The following is a 13757-nucleotide window of genomic DNA, read 5'->3' as shown; positions in this document are numbered from 1 at the left end:
ATCTGTCACCTGATTTAAGGCTGAAAGCACTTTGGGTCTCTGGAGAATGTACAGGTGCCTAACACACCACTTAAGTAATTGGACGGAAGTTAAATTTATTTACACGTGGAAATACTCACTAAGAACAAGGGAGGAAAAGTGTCACGGCACAAGTATTAATTGGTACCTACCTCACTGAAAGAGACACAGCCCAAACCCAAGCGCGCTAACTAAAAGAGCTAGGCAGGATGTATGTGTTCGGGAATTGCTGCTCTCATCAGACTTCATCTGCCAGTTTGGAAAATAGAGGAAGAAGAAAAACTCCAAGTCCTCCAACAATCCTAAAATAGTGTCTTGAGATTGTCACATTAAAAAGTTCTGCAGTGGATGCAGAAATCCACAACTATCCGTTGTACCTACCTCCTGTAGTACAACTGAAGTGAGGGAGGAGGGATAATATGAGCAAAGGGGTCAAGACCACGATGGGGAAACCCACAGGACCAGCTGACCCGAGCTAGTGAGAGGTCACTGACTCAGGTCTGACAAATGGGGAACCTGCATAAGACCAAACTAGACTCCCTTAATACAGGTGACAATGGTGTGACTGGGACAATATATGAGGCCACTGGCAGTGGGTCCAAGATCTGACTCTAATGCACAGACTGACTTAGTGGAGCCCATGCTATATGGAGACATACCTTGCCCAGCCTAGACACAGGGGTGTGGGGTGGAGAGGGGCCTTGGTCCTGCCTCAAGGAGACGGTGGGACAGACTTAGTAGACTTCCTAGGGGAGGCCTCACCCTCTCTGAGGAGCAGATGGGAGGAGAGGAGAAGTGGGAGGGAAGGAAAGAGGGGGAAATGGGATTAGAATGTAAAAAAAAATTAATTTTAAAAATGAACAACAACAACAAAAGTTCTGCCCCCCCCCACACACACTCTGAGTCTCTCCTGTGGTAGGTTCTTCCAGTAGGGTGTGCCTTTATTTAGTGAATGCTTTTTTCTCTCCGTTTTGAAGAGAGTAAAACAGAGCATGCTCATGTTTCTGAACTTGGCTTAGGGGATGAATGGTGAGCTCAGAGATAAGTCACACGTGTCAGCGGAAGGCGTGAAGCTAGGTTTGTAATTAAGCTCCTGACAAGTCCCCTCTCTGCAGTCTGAACTTTCTGATTTGTGCAGTGTCTTTCTTTGAGCCTCAGGTTTCTCCCCTGTATAACGGGGATGGTTTTGCATTGCTCTAATTAACTTGAGAGGGTTTGTAGGGCTTGGCAATACACTTAAAGGCTTGACGGTGCTTCGGAGTGTCGTCCCTTTGCTTTTTGATTTTTCCAGACAGGGTTTTTCTCTGTGTAGCCCTGGCTGTCCTGGAACTAGCTCTGTAGACCAGTTCGGTCTTGAACTCACAGAGATCTGCCTGCCTCTGCCTCTGCCTCTTCCTCCCGAGTGCTGGCTGTGTGCTGGGTGTGTGCCACCACCACCCGGCCAGTGTTGTCCCCTTTAATCACAATGTGTGGTCCTGATGTTTAAGATGTACACCGAGAAGGATGAGTAGAGAGGTGGAGACATTGGTTAAGATCATTTTCATGTGGGTTGGGTTTGAAGCCCTACTGATTTTTAAAGGCACTGTCCTCAGTGAGAAACTGGGGGCAAGGGGGGTGTTGTTGGCGCTATCCAGCCCCTGGCCTCTGTGTGTGTCTTGTACCATCTCCCCATACCCTTCAAGGATTGTGTATTAGTTGTAAAATTCCATGACCAAGGCAACCGGAGGAAGAGAGTTTATTTAGGTGTATGGTTCCAGAGGGAAAGCATGGCATATTTGCAAACACAAATCTACGCAGAGTGAATGGCTGAGACTTTTTAATGTTCACTCCCATGGCATGCTTTCTCAGGCAGGGCCGGATCTCCTGAACCTCCACAAACAGTGCAGCTACTAACCGAGGACCAGGTATTCAAATACTGAAGGAATACTGAAGGCTACAAGGGACATTTGACACTCAAATCACCATAGATTGTGAGTGTGAGTGTGTGTGTGTGTGTGTGTGTGTGTGTGTGTGTGTGTGTGTAGGTGCACATCCTGAAGGTCAGAGTCCCAACTTTCAAGAGTTGATTCTCCATCCGTGTGGGTTTTAGGAATTGAACTCATATTGGTATTTTCAGGTTTTTCAGGTTTGATGACAAGTGCCCCCCCCCCCCCCCAGCCATCTGACCAGCCCTCCATTGCTCTTTTTAAGTGAGTTCTGGAGGTCTGACCCGGCTGAGCCTTCTCTCCAGCTTAGCTGCCTCCGATTTGATGGGTGCTGTCTCCCTGGGGGCCTTTGCACGCTCTCTCAGCTGCAGATCTGAAACACCGTGGGTGGTCTGACTCTGTCCAGGGCGGGAGTCTCACCTCCTCTCTTCTTCCTGCAGATCATCAACTCGGTGGTCCTGCTGGTCCTACTGAGCGCCCTGGCCGATCCCGACCAGTACCACTTCTCAAGCTCTGAACTAGGAGGGGAATTCGAGTTCATGGATGATGCCAGTAAGTACCTCAGATGACAGCTGGTGATATTTTTGGGATTTCCTGGGACAAGGAGTCTGACTGTCTGCCTTTTCTGTTAAATTACAAATATTGATTCAAGGGCCTATTTGAGCTGCTATTTTAACTTTATTTTCTCTCCATCGTTACAAATCAAATCAGCAAATACTTAACGTCTGCTGCCCGTGCTGGGTCTCTGTTCTTAATGACCGTCAGATCTGTGGTTTTACACATCTTACCAGAGTGACCTTTCCCTCCATTTTTATGGGGTCTCGTGTATCGTATATAGTCCACACATTCTCTATGTCCCAAAGGCGGACGACCTTGAAGCCCCTGCTCTTCCTGCCTCTACTCCAAGTGCACAGATGATAAATACATGAGCTACTATGCCAAGTTTGGAATTCAGACATTTTAAAATCTACATCTTTCACAGCCAGACGGTGGCGGTGCACGTCTTTAGTCCCAGCACTGGGGAGGCAGAGGCAGGCGGATCTCTGAGTTCCAGACCAGCCTGGTCTACAAAGCTACACATAGAAATCCCATCTCGAAAAACAAAACAAACAAACAAACGCAAAACCCCCCAAAACTGTATCTTTCTCATAGACTTTTTGAGGCAGGATTTCATGTGGCTTATGCTGACCTGGAACTTTATATTTAGCAAAATCTAACCTCGAGCTCCTTCTGACCCTTCTTCTGTCTCTGTCTCCCGATGCTGGGATTATAGATGTAGACTACCACACTGAGCTTTGTCATCGACTTGGGCTTTTTGCCAGGGAGAGCGAATAAATAGCAGGAAACAAGGAGAAAAAGGAGTATATACATCATTGGACATTCTGCTAACACCAGGAGTTGCCTTTCTTCCCAGAAGGTGGTTGTTGCTTGTTAGTTGCTAAGATTGGAGCCTCTCGAGCCGGGCGTTGGTGGCGCATGCCTTTAGTCCCAGCACTCGGGAGGCAGAGGTGGATCTCTGTGAGTTCAAGACCAGCCTGATCTACAAGAGAAAGTTCCAGGACAGCCTCCAAAGCCACAGAGAAACCCTGTCTCTAAAAACAAAAAAAACAAACCAAACAAAACAAAAAGATTGGAGCCTCTCCCCAGCAATGGATTCGAGCATGAGGCTGAGTGGGGAGGAATTGCCAGCCCATGGATCCCTGTGGCATAGACCTCGTATGTTCAGTCCTGCTGGGTCTTGGCTAAGGGACAGGTAGTGCTACTCGTGACCCGGAACAGGAGGTTGGGCAAATTGATTTATTATCAGCTCAGTAGAACTTTATAAGAGTTTAAGGAAGCGAGGCTGGAAGGCAAAAAATGACGTGGGCAGGGTGGCTCAAGCTGCAAGTATTTAGTTTTGAGAAACCACAGGAATTGAAAGACCACAAGGAATTGAAAGAGTGGTGAGTGCTGTGGGTTTTTAAAACTTTCTTTTTTTTTTTTTAGATGTGTATGGTTGTTTTGCTTGCATGTGTATCTGTGTACCGCAAGTACCAGGAGGACATCGGATCCCCTGGAACTGGAGTTGTAGATGGTTGTGAGCTGACATGTGGGTGCTGGGAATCAAGTCCAGGGCATCTGGAGAAGCGGCCAGTGCTCTTAACCGCTGAGCCATCTCTCCATCCCCCGAGTGTTGTGGATTTTGTTTTCAGAGTGAAGTTGTGTGGCTTTGAGCACAGCCTAGGGTTCTGGCCTTAGAGACGTTTCTCTAGAGGGAGGAGAGCATTGGGGATGGGGAGTAGCTGGGTTTGGGCAGACATTGGTGAGAGGGGGCGATCCAGGATGACATCTCTTTCACTTGACTCATGTCCACAGAGGTGAGAAAGGCTGGCGAAGGAAGATAGAAACACAACCTAGGATGAAGATGAGATTTTGACTTTAGATGTGTTAGGCTCTGGGGCTTGGACTGAATGCCAGTTACTACGAGGGTGCTGTGAGCTCATGACTGACCTTGCTTTGCTTTAATAGAGGGATTAATTGTATCTAACACAGATAGCGCTGGGGATGGGATCTGTAATAAGTGTTCCGTAAGACGCAACCTTGCTGGGTTCATAGACGACAGATCTGCTGTGTTTGAAGGGTGTGAATTGGTGTAGGTTGAGACAGGGATGAGGAGGTGCCCTTGTCCTGGATGCTGGAGAGGTAAGAAAGGATTCCTAGAACCGTTCTGAAGGGCTCCGACTCTCAGAGGTTGGGAGGAGGAACCAGAGAACAATCAAGCTACATAACCATCTTTTACCACCACTGATCTCAATGGTTATCTGTCCAGGTGCCTGTTGACCCTAGAAGACAGGAAGGAGGCTGAGGCAGAGGGACCAGAAGTTCAGGGCTACTCTAAGCCACATAACAAGTTCAAGGCCAGCTTTGAACTGCAGAAGACCCTATTTCCAAAATAAAATAAAATAAACGAATACATTAGTTAATTGTGTTTGGAGCGAAGTCTGGAAACAGAGGTCTCCGGTGGAATGCTTGCCCGATGAGTGTTCATGAGGACTGGTTTTGGTCCTCAGTACTCCACGGGATTGGTGGGGTGGGACACTAACTTTGTAGGTCAGACCTCACTGTACTGGACAGGCCTTTAAGTATTTAAACCAGGCTGGAGAGATGGCTCAGAGGTTAAGAGCATTAGCTGCTCTTCCTGGGGTCCTGAATTCAATTCCCAGCAACCACATGGTGGTGGCTCACAACCATCTATAATGAGATCTGGTGCCCTCTTCTGGCCTGCAGGCATACAGAACACTGCATACATAATAAATAAATAATTTTTTAAAATCCTGCTTAAACCAGGAGTAGATAGAGTTAAATAAATAGGCCTTGAGGTTTGGTTCAGTCAACTGTGTAGTTGTAATTGGAAATTCTGTAAGTTTATAGAGCTGCTTTTGGTACTGGAGAGATGGCCTAGGATTGGAAGCACTTGTCTCTTACAGAGGATCTGAATTGGGATCCCAACATACGAGCAGTGGCTTATAACCCACTGTGTAACCGCAGGCGGGGTTTAAATGAGTTCACCAGACCCAAGATAGATGATAAATGGGTGTTTATTAGGGAACAGCTTACACAGATACGAGTAAATAACCACTGAGGTCTCTGCCCTTCTGACACGATCTGCAACAAGAGAGAGCCAGCGCCTCCTTTACCTTATAATGGGTCAAGTCTGCAGCTGAAACCACCCCCAAAGGGTGCGGCCACCACCACAAGTTCACTGGCAAGGCAAGATGCCACTGCATATAAGTTCCAGAGGATTTGATGCCCTCCTCTGGCCTCTATGGGCCCTGAACACACACACACATGCAGACAGAACACCCGTAAACAGAAAACAAATCTTATTTTAAAAGGATTCATGTGTGTACATGTTTACATACATGTACCTTTACATACATATGTGGGGGGAGTGGCATCTTCTGTAGCCAACAGTGGCCTTAGCTCTCTGTACCCTGGGATGACCTTCAGCCTGCTCCAGGCATGTATACCACCATCTGTAGCTTTACAAAGTTCTGGAGGTGAGACCCAGGGCCTTTTGAATGCGAGCGAACGAAACGCTCCACAGCCTGAGCCGTAGCCCAGCTCATGTTGCTGCCTGAGAGCTCGCAGATCTGACGGGAAACTTTAGCTGGGCAGACGGCATGGGTCTTATTCCTCAGCGATCCGGTAGAGGGTGATCAAAGTAGGGAATTCTTCATTAGGGGATCCATTAGGATAAAGGAAACGCAGGAATTTTCCACACGTTAACATCTAGCTTTTAGACAGTTTCTGTCAAAGAAATATCACACACACACACACACACACACACACACACACACACACGCGCGCATGCACGCATATGTATAAATTTTTCACGTTATAAAAAAATCGACTGTGGGATGGAATAGATCTATGCGCCTTTGAAGTCCCATGGTTCGGTGGTTGGCATATTCAGCACCTTGGCTATATTTTGTTTTGTTTTGATTTTTGTTTTTTGAGACAGGGTTTCTCAGTGTAGCTCTGGCTGTCCTGGAACTCACTCTTTAGGCCAGTCTGGCCTCGAACTCACAGAGTTCCTCCTGCCTCTGCCTCCCGAGTGCTGGGATTAAAGGCGTGCGCCACTACTGATGTATGTATGTATGTATGTATATGTATATGTATATGTATATATATATGTGGCATATATTTGTTTTTTTCAGATTTTTTATATCAAAGAAAATTATCCAGATACTTACTAAGTGTATGAAAGACTTTAATTCAAGAGGGAATCCAGAGCTGGGCGTGGAGGTTCAGGCCTGTAATCCAGTACTTGGGGAGGCTGAGGCAGGAGGGGTGTGCCTTTCAGGCCAACTATGGCAGAGTGGTCACAGGCCAGCCTTTTGGTGCACATGCTCTCAGAATGTCCCACAACGCCAAGCCCTCACTTTATACTCTGTTCAGTAAGAACAGCGTCTAGCCGGGCGTTGGTGGTGCACGCCTTTAATCCCAGCACTCGGGAGGCAGAGGCAGGTGGATCTCTGTGAGTTTGAGGCCAGCCTGGTCTCCAGAGTGAGTTCCAGGACAGGCTCCAAAGCTACACAGAGAAACCCTGTCTCGAAAAACCCTGAAGCAAACAAACAAAAAGAACAGTGTCTACCTCAGCTGGGAAGAATTAAGACATTTGAAAACTGTTGTGCAGATATCTCACTGCCCTCAGCGTCAGGACTTAGCTTGGCTGCACCCTGCGCTGAAGATACAGGCTTCCTGGATAAACAAGTGTCCAGCTGCTACCTCCAGGAACCACTCCAGATCAGCGATGTGCTGTAAGAATATGTGAGGGGCTGGAGAGAAAAGAACGTGTGACCGTGTTCTTCTTACTAGCAAAGCAACAAAAAGCCTCGGTTAACTGTGATTACTGTAATCAGTATAAATGCCATTAATGAGGTATTTTTCACTCTCTTAAGTCTGGAAGCTGAGTGTGTGTGTGTGTGTGTGTGTGTGTTGTGTGTGTGTGTTGTGTCTTTTTGTGTGTGTGTGAGTGTATGAGTGTGGTGTGTCTCTGTGTGTGTATGGTGTGTGTGTGTATGTGTGGTGTGTGTGTTTGTCTTACTGTAGGTAAACTTCTTGCTATAGGTCCCTGTGCCCACGTGCTGCCTCTCTAAGGGCTAGAAAGGCATACCTCACCCAGATGGTGGCGGTAGGAAACAGTGTAGTGCTCTTACCTGGAGAGAAACCAGACTAAGAACGATAATTCTGCATGAGGTTGGGCACAGTGGTGGAAGCAGGAGACGCTCGGGGCAGCTTTCCAAGGAGGTGAATTTGCCTGGGACCTTTCTGATCATAGGAGAAATGAAGGAAGCCGCAGGCGTAAGGTCCAAGCGGTTAACCATGTTTGAACACGGTTAGGTGGTGTAGACGGCCCAAGCGATGAAGTAAGATGAGAGGCGGGAATCGCTTGAGAGTAAATTGGGAAATTAGGGTCTTGAAACCGAGGTTTGTAATCTTAAGTGAATGAGCAAGCATGGAAAAGTTCCACGCGTGTGAGTGTATAGAATACAGATAGACACCTGCGTGGCGATAGGATGTCTGAGTTAACGAGTGTTTCTGTAGTTAGTGGACTAGAAGGCCAACGTTGTCTGGTATCTGTATAACCAGTATCTCTGCCCTTTAGCTACCGTACAGTCACTCAGGATTTAGGTCGAATAAAGGTGTCTCCTGTTGTTGATTTATAAACAAAAAGACTTTAAAGAGAAACTCAGTGTGTTCAGTAGTGGGTTTAATTGTTTGTCTCCTCCCCCCCCCCGCCCTTTGACCTTTTGCCAGACATGTGCATCGCTATTGCAATCTCTCTCCTCATGATCCTGATATGTGCTATGGCTACTTACGGAGCGTACAAGGTAAGTGGTTCTCAACATCCCTAGTGCCGTGACCCTGCAACACAGTTCCTTGTGGTGGTGACCCCCAACCATAACATTATTTTCCATACTGGTTTATAGCCGTAATTTTGCTACTGCCATAAATCATAATATAAATATCCGTGTTTACTGATGGTCTTAGGCGACCCCTCTGAAAGGGTCATTTGACACCCCAAACTCCTGCATTAGTGTCATCTGTGGGATTGCCTGTTCGGGGTATGGGATTATTCATAGTTTTCTGCTAGAATCTTTAGAACTCTGTAATTCTTCATGGTACTAGGAAAACTGGTAAAAAACCAACGTTACCATCAACGCCCACCATTTTGTTTTGACGGCCCCGGCTTGGCGAGCCAGTTGCCATGATGGTCTGGCTTAATGACTGCCAGTTCCCGGTCCCTTCAGATTGGTGAAGTCCTGTTACACCCGTGGCATGACCATTCTGTTTTCTCGTGTTTAGCAACACGCTGCCTGGATCATACCGTTCTTCTGTTACCAGATCTTCGATTTCGCCCTGAATACCTTGGTTGCCATCACCGTGCTTGTCTATCCAAACTCCATCCAGGAGTACATACGGCAGCTGGTAGGTGGCCCTGCCTCTTGTCCTGAAGGGTCTGACTGAGTAGAGGACAGAGCATTATCGGGACATATGTTATTGTCTGGACATACGTTATTATCGGGACATACGTTAAGTAGATTTTGAACTTGCACTCGAGTAGCTGGTCAGATTGCTGAGTGTTTTCTTAAAGGCGGGAGTTTTAATTACTAGGGCGTTTTTGGGATACTGTGTCCATCATAACCTTCCGGAACCTGCAGGAGATAAGACAGTGATGCCTAGAGACGGCAATGAAAGGGAATTGTGGACATTCCCCTGATGGCTACTGCTGACGAATTAGAAGACAGGGAGTTAGAAACTCGGTTATCTGAGAATGCTGCTGGTGATCCCAAGCCAGAGTCCTGTAAAACAGTTAATATAGGTGTGTGTGCCTTTTCATAGTGTGTGCTCTTCATTTTTTTAGCCTGGGGTAATTTACCGTCTTTGCTTACAAAACAAACTCGTAAGAGAACCTGCTGTCCAGAAAGATGTGCCATTTAGCAGAGGAATGCATTTTAGGAAGTTTCTCCTCCTTGTCCTGCACATACTCTTTAGAATATCCAGAACTTGATGAAAACCAAGAAGACACTGCCCGGTCACCACACCAGAAGTGTCCCGAGTACCACACCCTGACGGTGGACTCCAGGGTGCAGTGAGTGAGTGGCGTTTCACGTCCGCTCATGACTCCTTCTTTGACTCTTGTTCTTTGTGTGTGAGGGTGAAAGAGTCACTCCAGAATGAAAGCAGCAGCTTCCGATAAAACTGACTGCCTCATGGCTTTGCAAAAGCCTCCCCCCCCTTTTCGTTTTTTCCATATGATGGGGTTTCTCTGTATAGCCTTGCCTGTCCTGGAACTTGTGTAGACCAGGCTGCCCTCAATTTAAGAGATACACCTGCCTGCCCAGTACTGTGCAAAAGCCTCTTTTATTGTTACACAAAAACCACCTTTGGCAAACTAATATCCGTATACCAAAACCTCTTTTTATCTGGAGTTGTTTGAAGGGACCATTACCTCTGCAGTTCTCAGCCATATGAGACCTCCTGGTTTGCCAGGTCCATCTCAAGACTAAGTTACACAAAGGCCCTGGAATTCCTTCGGGAAGAACAACTCAGTAACAACCCCTGACTTAAACAAAAGGTTACCTCAGAGACCAGGTGCATGCATTGGCTCTGTGGAGTCTCTCTGTACAGACTCTGCTTTGCTAGAGTGCCTGAGTTATGAGCACACTGTTATCCTTAGCTCACTGTTTGTTGCTGTTTCATGGGTAGAGGCGGGAGAGATTTTTGTGGTGGTATTTTGTTGATGACCTAATAAAGCTTTCTTGAAGATCAGAGTGCAAAACTAGGCACAGCCAGAGAGGCCAGGCAGTGGTGGCGCACACCTTTAATCCCGGCACTCAGGAGACAGAGGCAGATGGATCTCCGTGAGTTCAAGGCCACTCTGGGCCACATGAGTGTGAATCGGTCTAAAAGAGAAACAGCCCTCACGCCTTTAATCCCAGCACTTGGGATGACATGTCTTTAACCCCAGCAGCACTCGGGAGGTGGAGACAGGAGTGATCTGGCTGGGTGGAGAGAGGGATATAAGGCGGGAGGAGACAGGAACTCATGGCGGTCTCAGTGAGTCTGAGTAGCAGTGCAATTCGAGGTGTGGTGAGTCTTGGTAGAGATGAGAACTGTCCAGTGGCTGGGCTGTTTTGCTTCTCTGATCTTCAGCTTTAACCCCAATATCTGTTGCTGGGTTTTTATTATTTGTGCTACATGTCCTAAATAATAATAATGATCTGCTCTCAGGTGAGCGCCCTGGGCTGCTGACTGTGTAATATTTCTCCACAGTTGAATGGAATTTGCTAATGAGGCCCCCTTCCCTTTCAGCCTCCCAGCTTCCCCTACAGAGACGATATAATGTCCGTGAATCCTACTTGTCTGGTCCTTATTATCCTTCTGTTTATCAGCATTGTTTTGACATTTAAGGTAAGCACGAATATTCTCCGTATGGACTAAATAGTAAACGTACTCCCGAATTCGAGAGAAGTAACAAAATAATCTGTCCTTTGCCTCTTGGCTTCCTAACGTTACAGTTTACTCTGTTGTCTGTGTGTGAGAGAAATCCTAACTCAAATTCCTCAGGCCAGTCAAGGAGAGATGGGTCGGTGGTTAGCAGTACTTTCTGTTCTTCCAGAGGACTCAAGTTCTGTCAGCGGCACCTGCATGGTGGCTCACAACCATCCGTAACTCTAGACACACACACACACATACACACACACGCATGCACACACGCACACACACACTCGGGCAAAACACACACACACACATAAAATAAAAATTAAAAAAGATGTATCTGGGAACAAATTAAGGTTACACATTACATAGTATATAATACTGCAACATGCACTCTGTCGTTGTACTTGTTTTTAGTGGTAATGCCGCAGAAGTTAGATGCATGTATTTGAATGAATATCACACATGCGCAGTTTTTATTGCTCTGCAATTCAAAGTGTCACAAAGCTGGACCATTTTAACGAATGGCTTGGTGGGTAAAGGTCCTTGCTGCAAAGCTGGTGAACTGATGTGAGTTCAGCTCCAGGAACCCACAGAGTGGAATAAAGAGAACCAGCTCCCAAAAGCCATCCTCGGATTACACGGACAATGTCATGTGCACATGCACATAGGTGTGGGTATTCACGTACACACACACGTGTGCACACATGCACACACTCTTATAAAGTAGATGTCATTAAAAGAAATGCAAGTCAGTACTTTGTAATGCACTATAGGAGTGTGCAGCTTTAGCTCTGTGGCTGCACATACTCACATACTGTATAAGTTTTTTTTCTTTTTTTCCCATACTGTATAAGTACAGTGGGTTTTTCTGTTTTTGTTTTGTTTTGTTTTTGAGACAAGCTTTCTCTGTGTAACAGCCCCGGCTGTTCTGGAACTCACTGTTTGTAGACCAGGCTGGCCTCCAATCCAGAGAAATCCACCTGCCTCTGCCTCCCGAGTGCTGGGTTAAAGGTGCGCACCACCACGCCAGGCTGTTTAGTTACCACTGGAAAACCACCGCATTCTTTTGCTGTCTCTAGATTGATGTATTGTAGACACTCTACATGAGTATAGTCACGCTGTGTGTTGGTCTTTGTGGATGGCTTTTTTTTCTCCTAGGTTGCTGCCCTGGTTTTCTTTCTGTTACTGTGATAAAACCCACGACCAAAAGCAACTTCGAGGAGGAAAGTGTTGATTTTCCTTACATTCCTGGGTCACGGTTTGTCGTGGGAAGCCAAGGCAGGAACTGAAGCGGAGATCATGCAGGAACACTGCTCACTGGTTTTCTCCATTGCTTGCTCAGCTTCTCATTTTCATACAACCCAAGACTCAGGATGACACCACCCACAGTGGCTTGAACCCTCCCATATCCGTCATTACTTAAGAAAAAAAGCCCCACGGGCTTATCTTCAGCCCAGTCTGATGGAGGCATTTTCTCAACTCTTCCCACATGCCCTCGCTGTGATAGGCCCTGCTGTGTGACACACCACAATACCCAGCACACGGCAGGCATCCAGTTGCTTCCACTTTGGCTAGAGCGGACTATGCTGCTCCTCACAGTCTTGCATAAAGTGTGGGTGGACATGAGTTTCCAGTCGTGTGGACGTACAGTCCCTGGGGTAGGATTGCTAGAACCTCTGGTAACTTGATTGACACTTGCGGGTGGGGACAACCGTACTGTTTGACGTCTTTAACAGCAGTGTGTGATATTCCTGTTCTCTTTCTCTGTCTAATGTTTTAAAACAAACAAAGAATTTTAAAATTTAGGGGGGGCATTTTGAAATAATTGAGCTCTAATCCATTTAAAGGTGATTGATGCAAGAGCACAGGGAAAACCCCTGATCTAACATCTCTCACGAGTCATTGCTAGCAGGTTGTTGTTCTGGGTGATAATCTTAAGTACCTCTAGATACCATAATAGGCTGGAGAGATGGCTCAGGGGTTAAGAGCACTGACTGCTCTTCCAGAGGTCCTGAGTTCAATTCCCAGCACCCACATGGGTGCTCACACCTGTCTATAACTACAATTCCAGAGGATATGACACCCTCACACAGACAGACATGCAGAGAAAACACCAATGGACATAAAATAAAAAATGAGTAAATCATTAAAAAATTAAACAAAAGCTCTTTAAAAAAAAGAAAATGGTATAATAAAATCAGACAACCCTGTGGAATAAAAACGGTCAAGTAGTGTGAGCCTGTTATAACAGGAAGTCGTGGTGTTAAGACTGGAGTGGGGTGGGGCTTGAGGCTAGCCTGGGCTACACAGCAAGTTTGTTTCTCCTCTTGGCAAAGAATAAGTAGTGTAGTGGTAAACGGGTTAATAAATTTGACCAATGTTGGTAGCAATTGTTCCTTTTAACCGCCCACTTCTAGGGTGGGCCCCTCCCATCCCTAGTATTAATGCCGTCGTCCTCTGGTGTGCCCCAGTGCACCCCTTGCCAGAAAGCTACCATACCCACTTCTGCAGTTTCAAATGCGTTAGGTTTAGTAACATTAGCATGCGTGTGTAAATAAAGGCTTCATGATGTTACTTTGTTTTAAGTCATGTGTGGTTTGAAAATTAAAAACTCAGTGGCTGTTGCCTGCAGGGTTACTTGATAAGCTGTGTTTGGAGCTGCTACCGATACATCAATGGCAGGAACTCCTCGGATGTCCTGGTGTACGTTACCAGCAATGACACCACGGTAAGTGTGATGTCACCCAAGGTGAGACCTCCCCCACCCTCTGCTGTGGGATGTGGCTAATGTTTTTAGTGTTTTCTACTTCCTGCTGTTTTGAG

At 46.6% G+C, this 13757-nt stretch overlaps 1 protein-coding gene across 1 annotated transcript in view; it reads left to right on the top strand.

The window, feature by feature from the left end:
• The window catches only part of Laptm4b (lysosomal protein transmembrane 4 beta), a 40863-nt gene that overhangs the window by 18456 nt on the left and 8650 nt on the right, over positions 1–13757 (top strand). Inside the window, exons 2-6 of the mRNA XM_027431529.2 lie at positions 2384–2495; positions 8247–8320; positions 8796–8918; positions 10806–10904; positions 13567–13662. Of these exons, the coding sequence (XP_027287330.1) occupies positions 2384–2495; positions 8247–8320; positions 8796–8918; positions 10806–10904; positions 13567–13662 (504 nt within the window). The remainder of the gene's footprint in view (positions 1–2383; positions 2496–8246; positions 8321–8795; positions 8919–10805; positions 10905–13566; positions 13663–13757) is intronic.

The sequence above is a fragment of the Cricetulus griseus genome, chromosome 10 (assembly GCF_003668045.3).
Source record: "Cricetulus griseus strain 17A/GY chromosome 10, alternate assembly CriGri-PICRH-1.0, whole genome shotgun sequence".
Classification (NCBI taxonomy): domain Eukaryota; kingdom Metazoa; phylum Chordata; class Mammalia; order Rodentia; family Cricetidae; genus Cricetulus; species Cricetulus griseus.
Note: the sequence above shows the minus strand (reverse complement) of the source record. Positions and strands in the feature narration are given on the sequence as shown.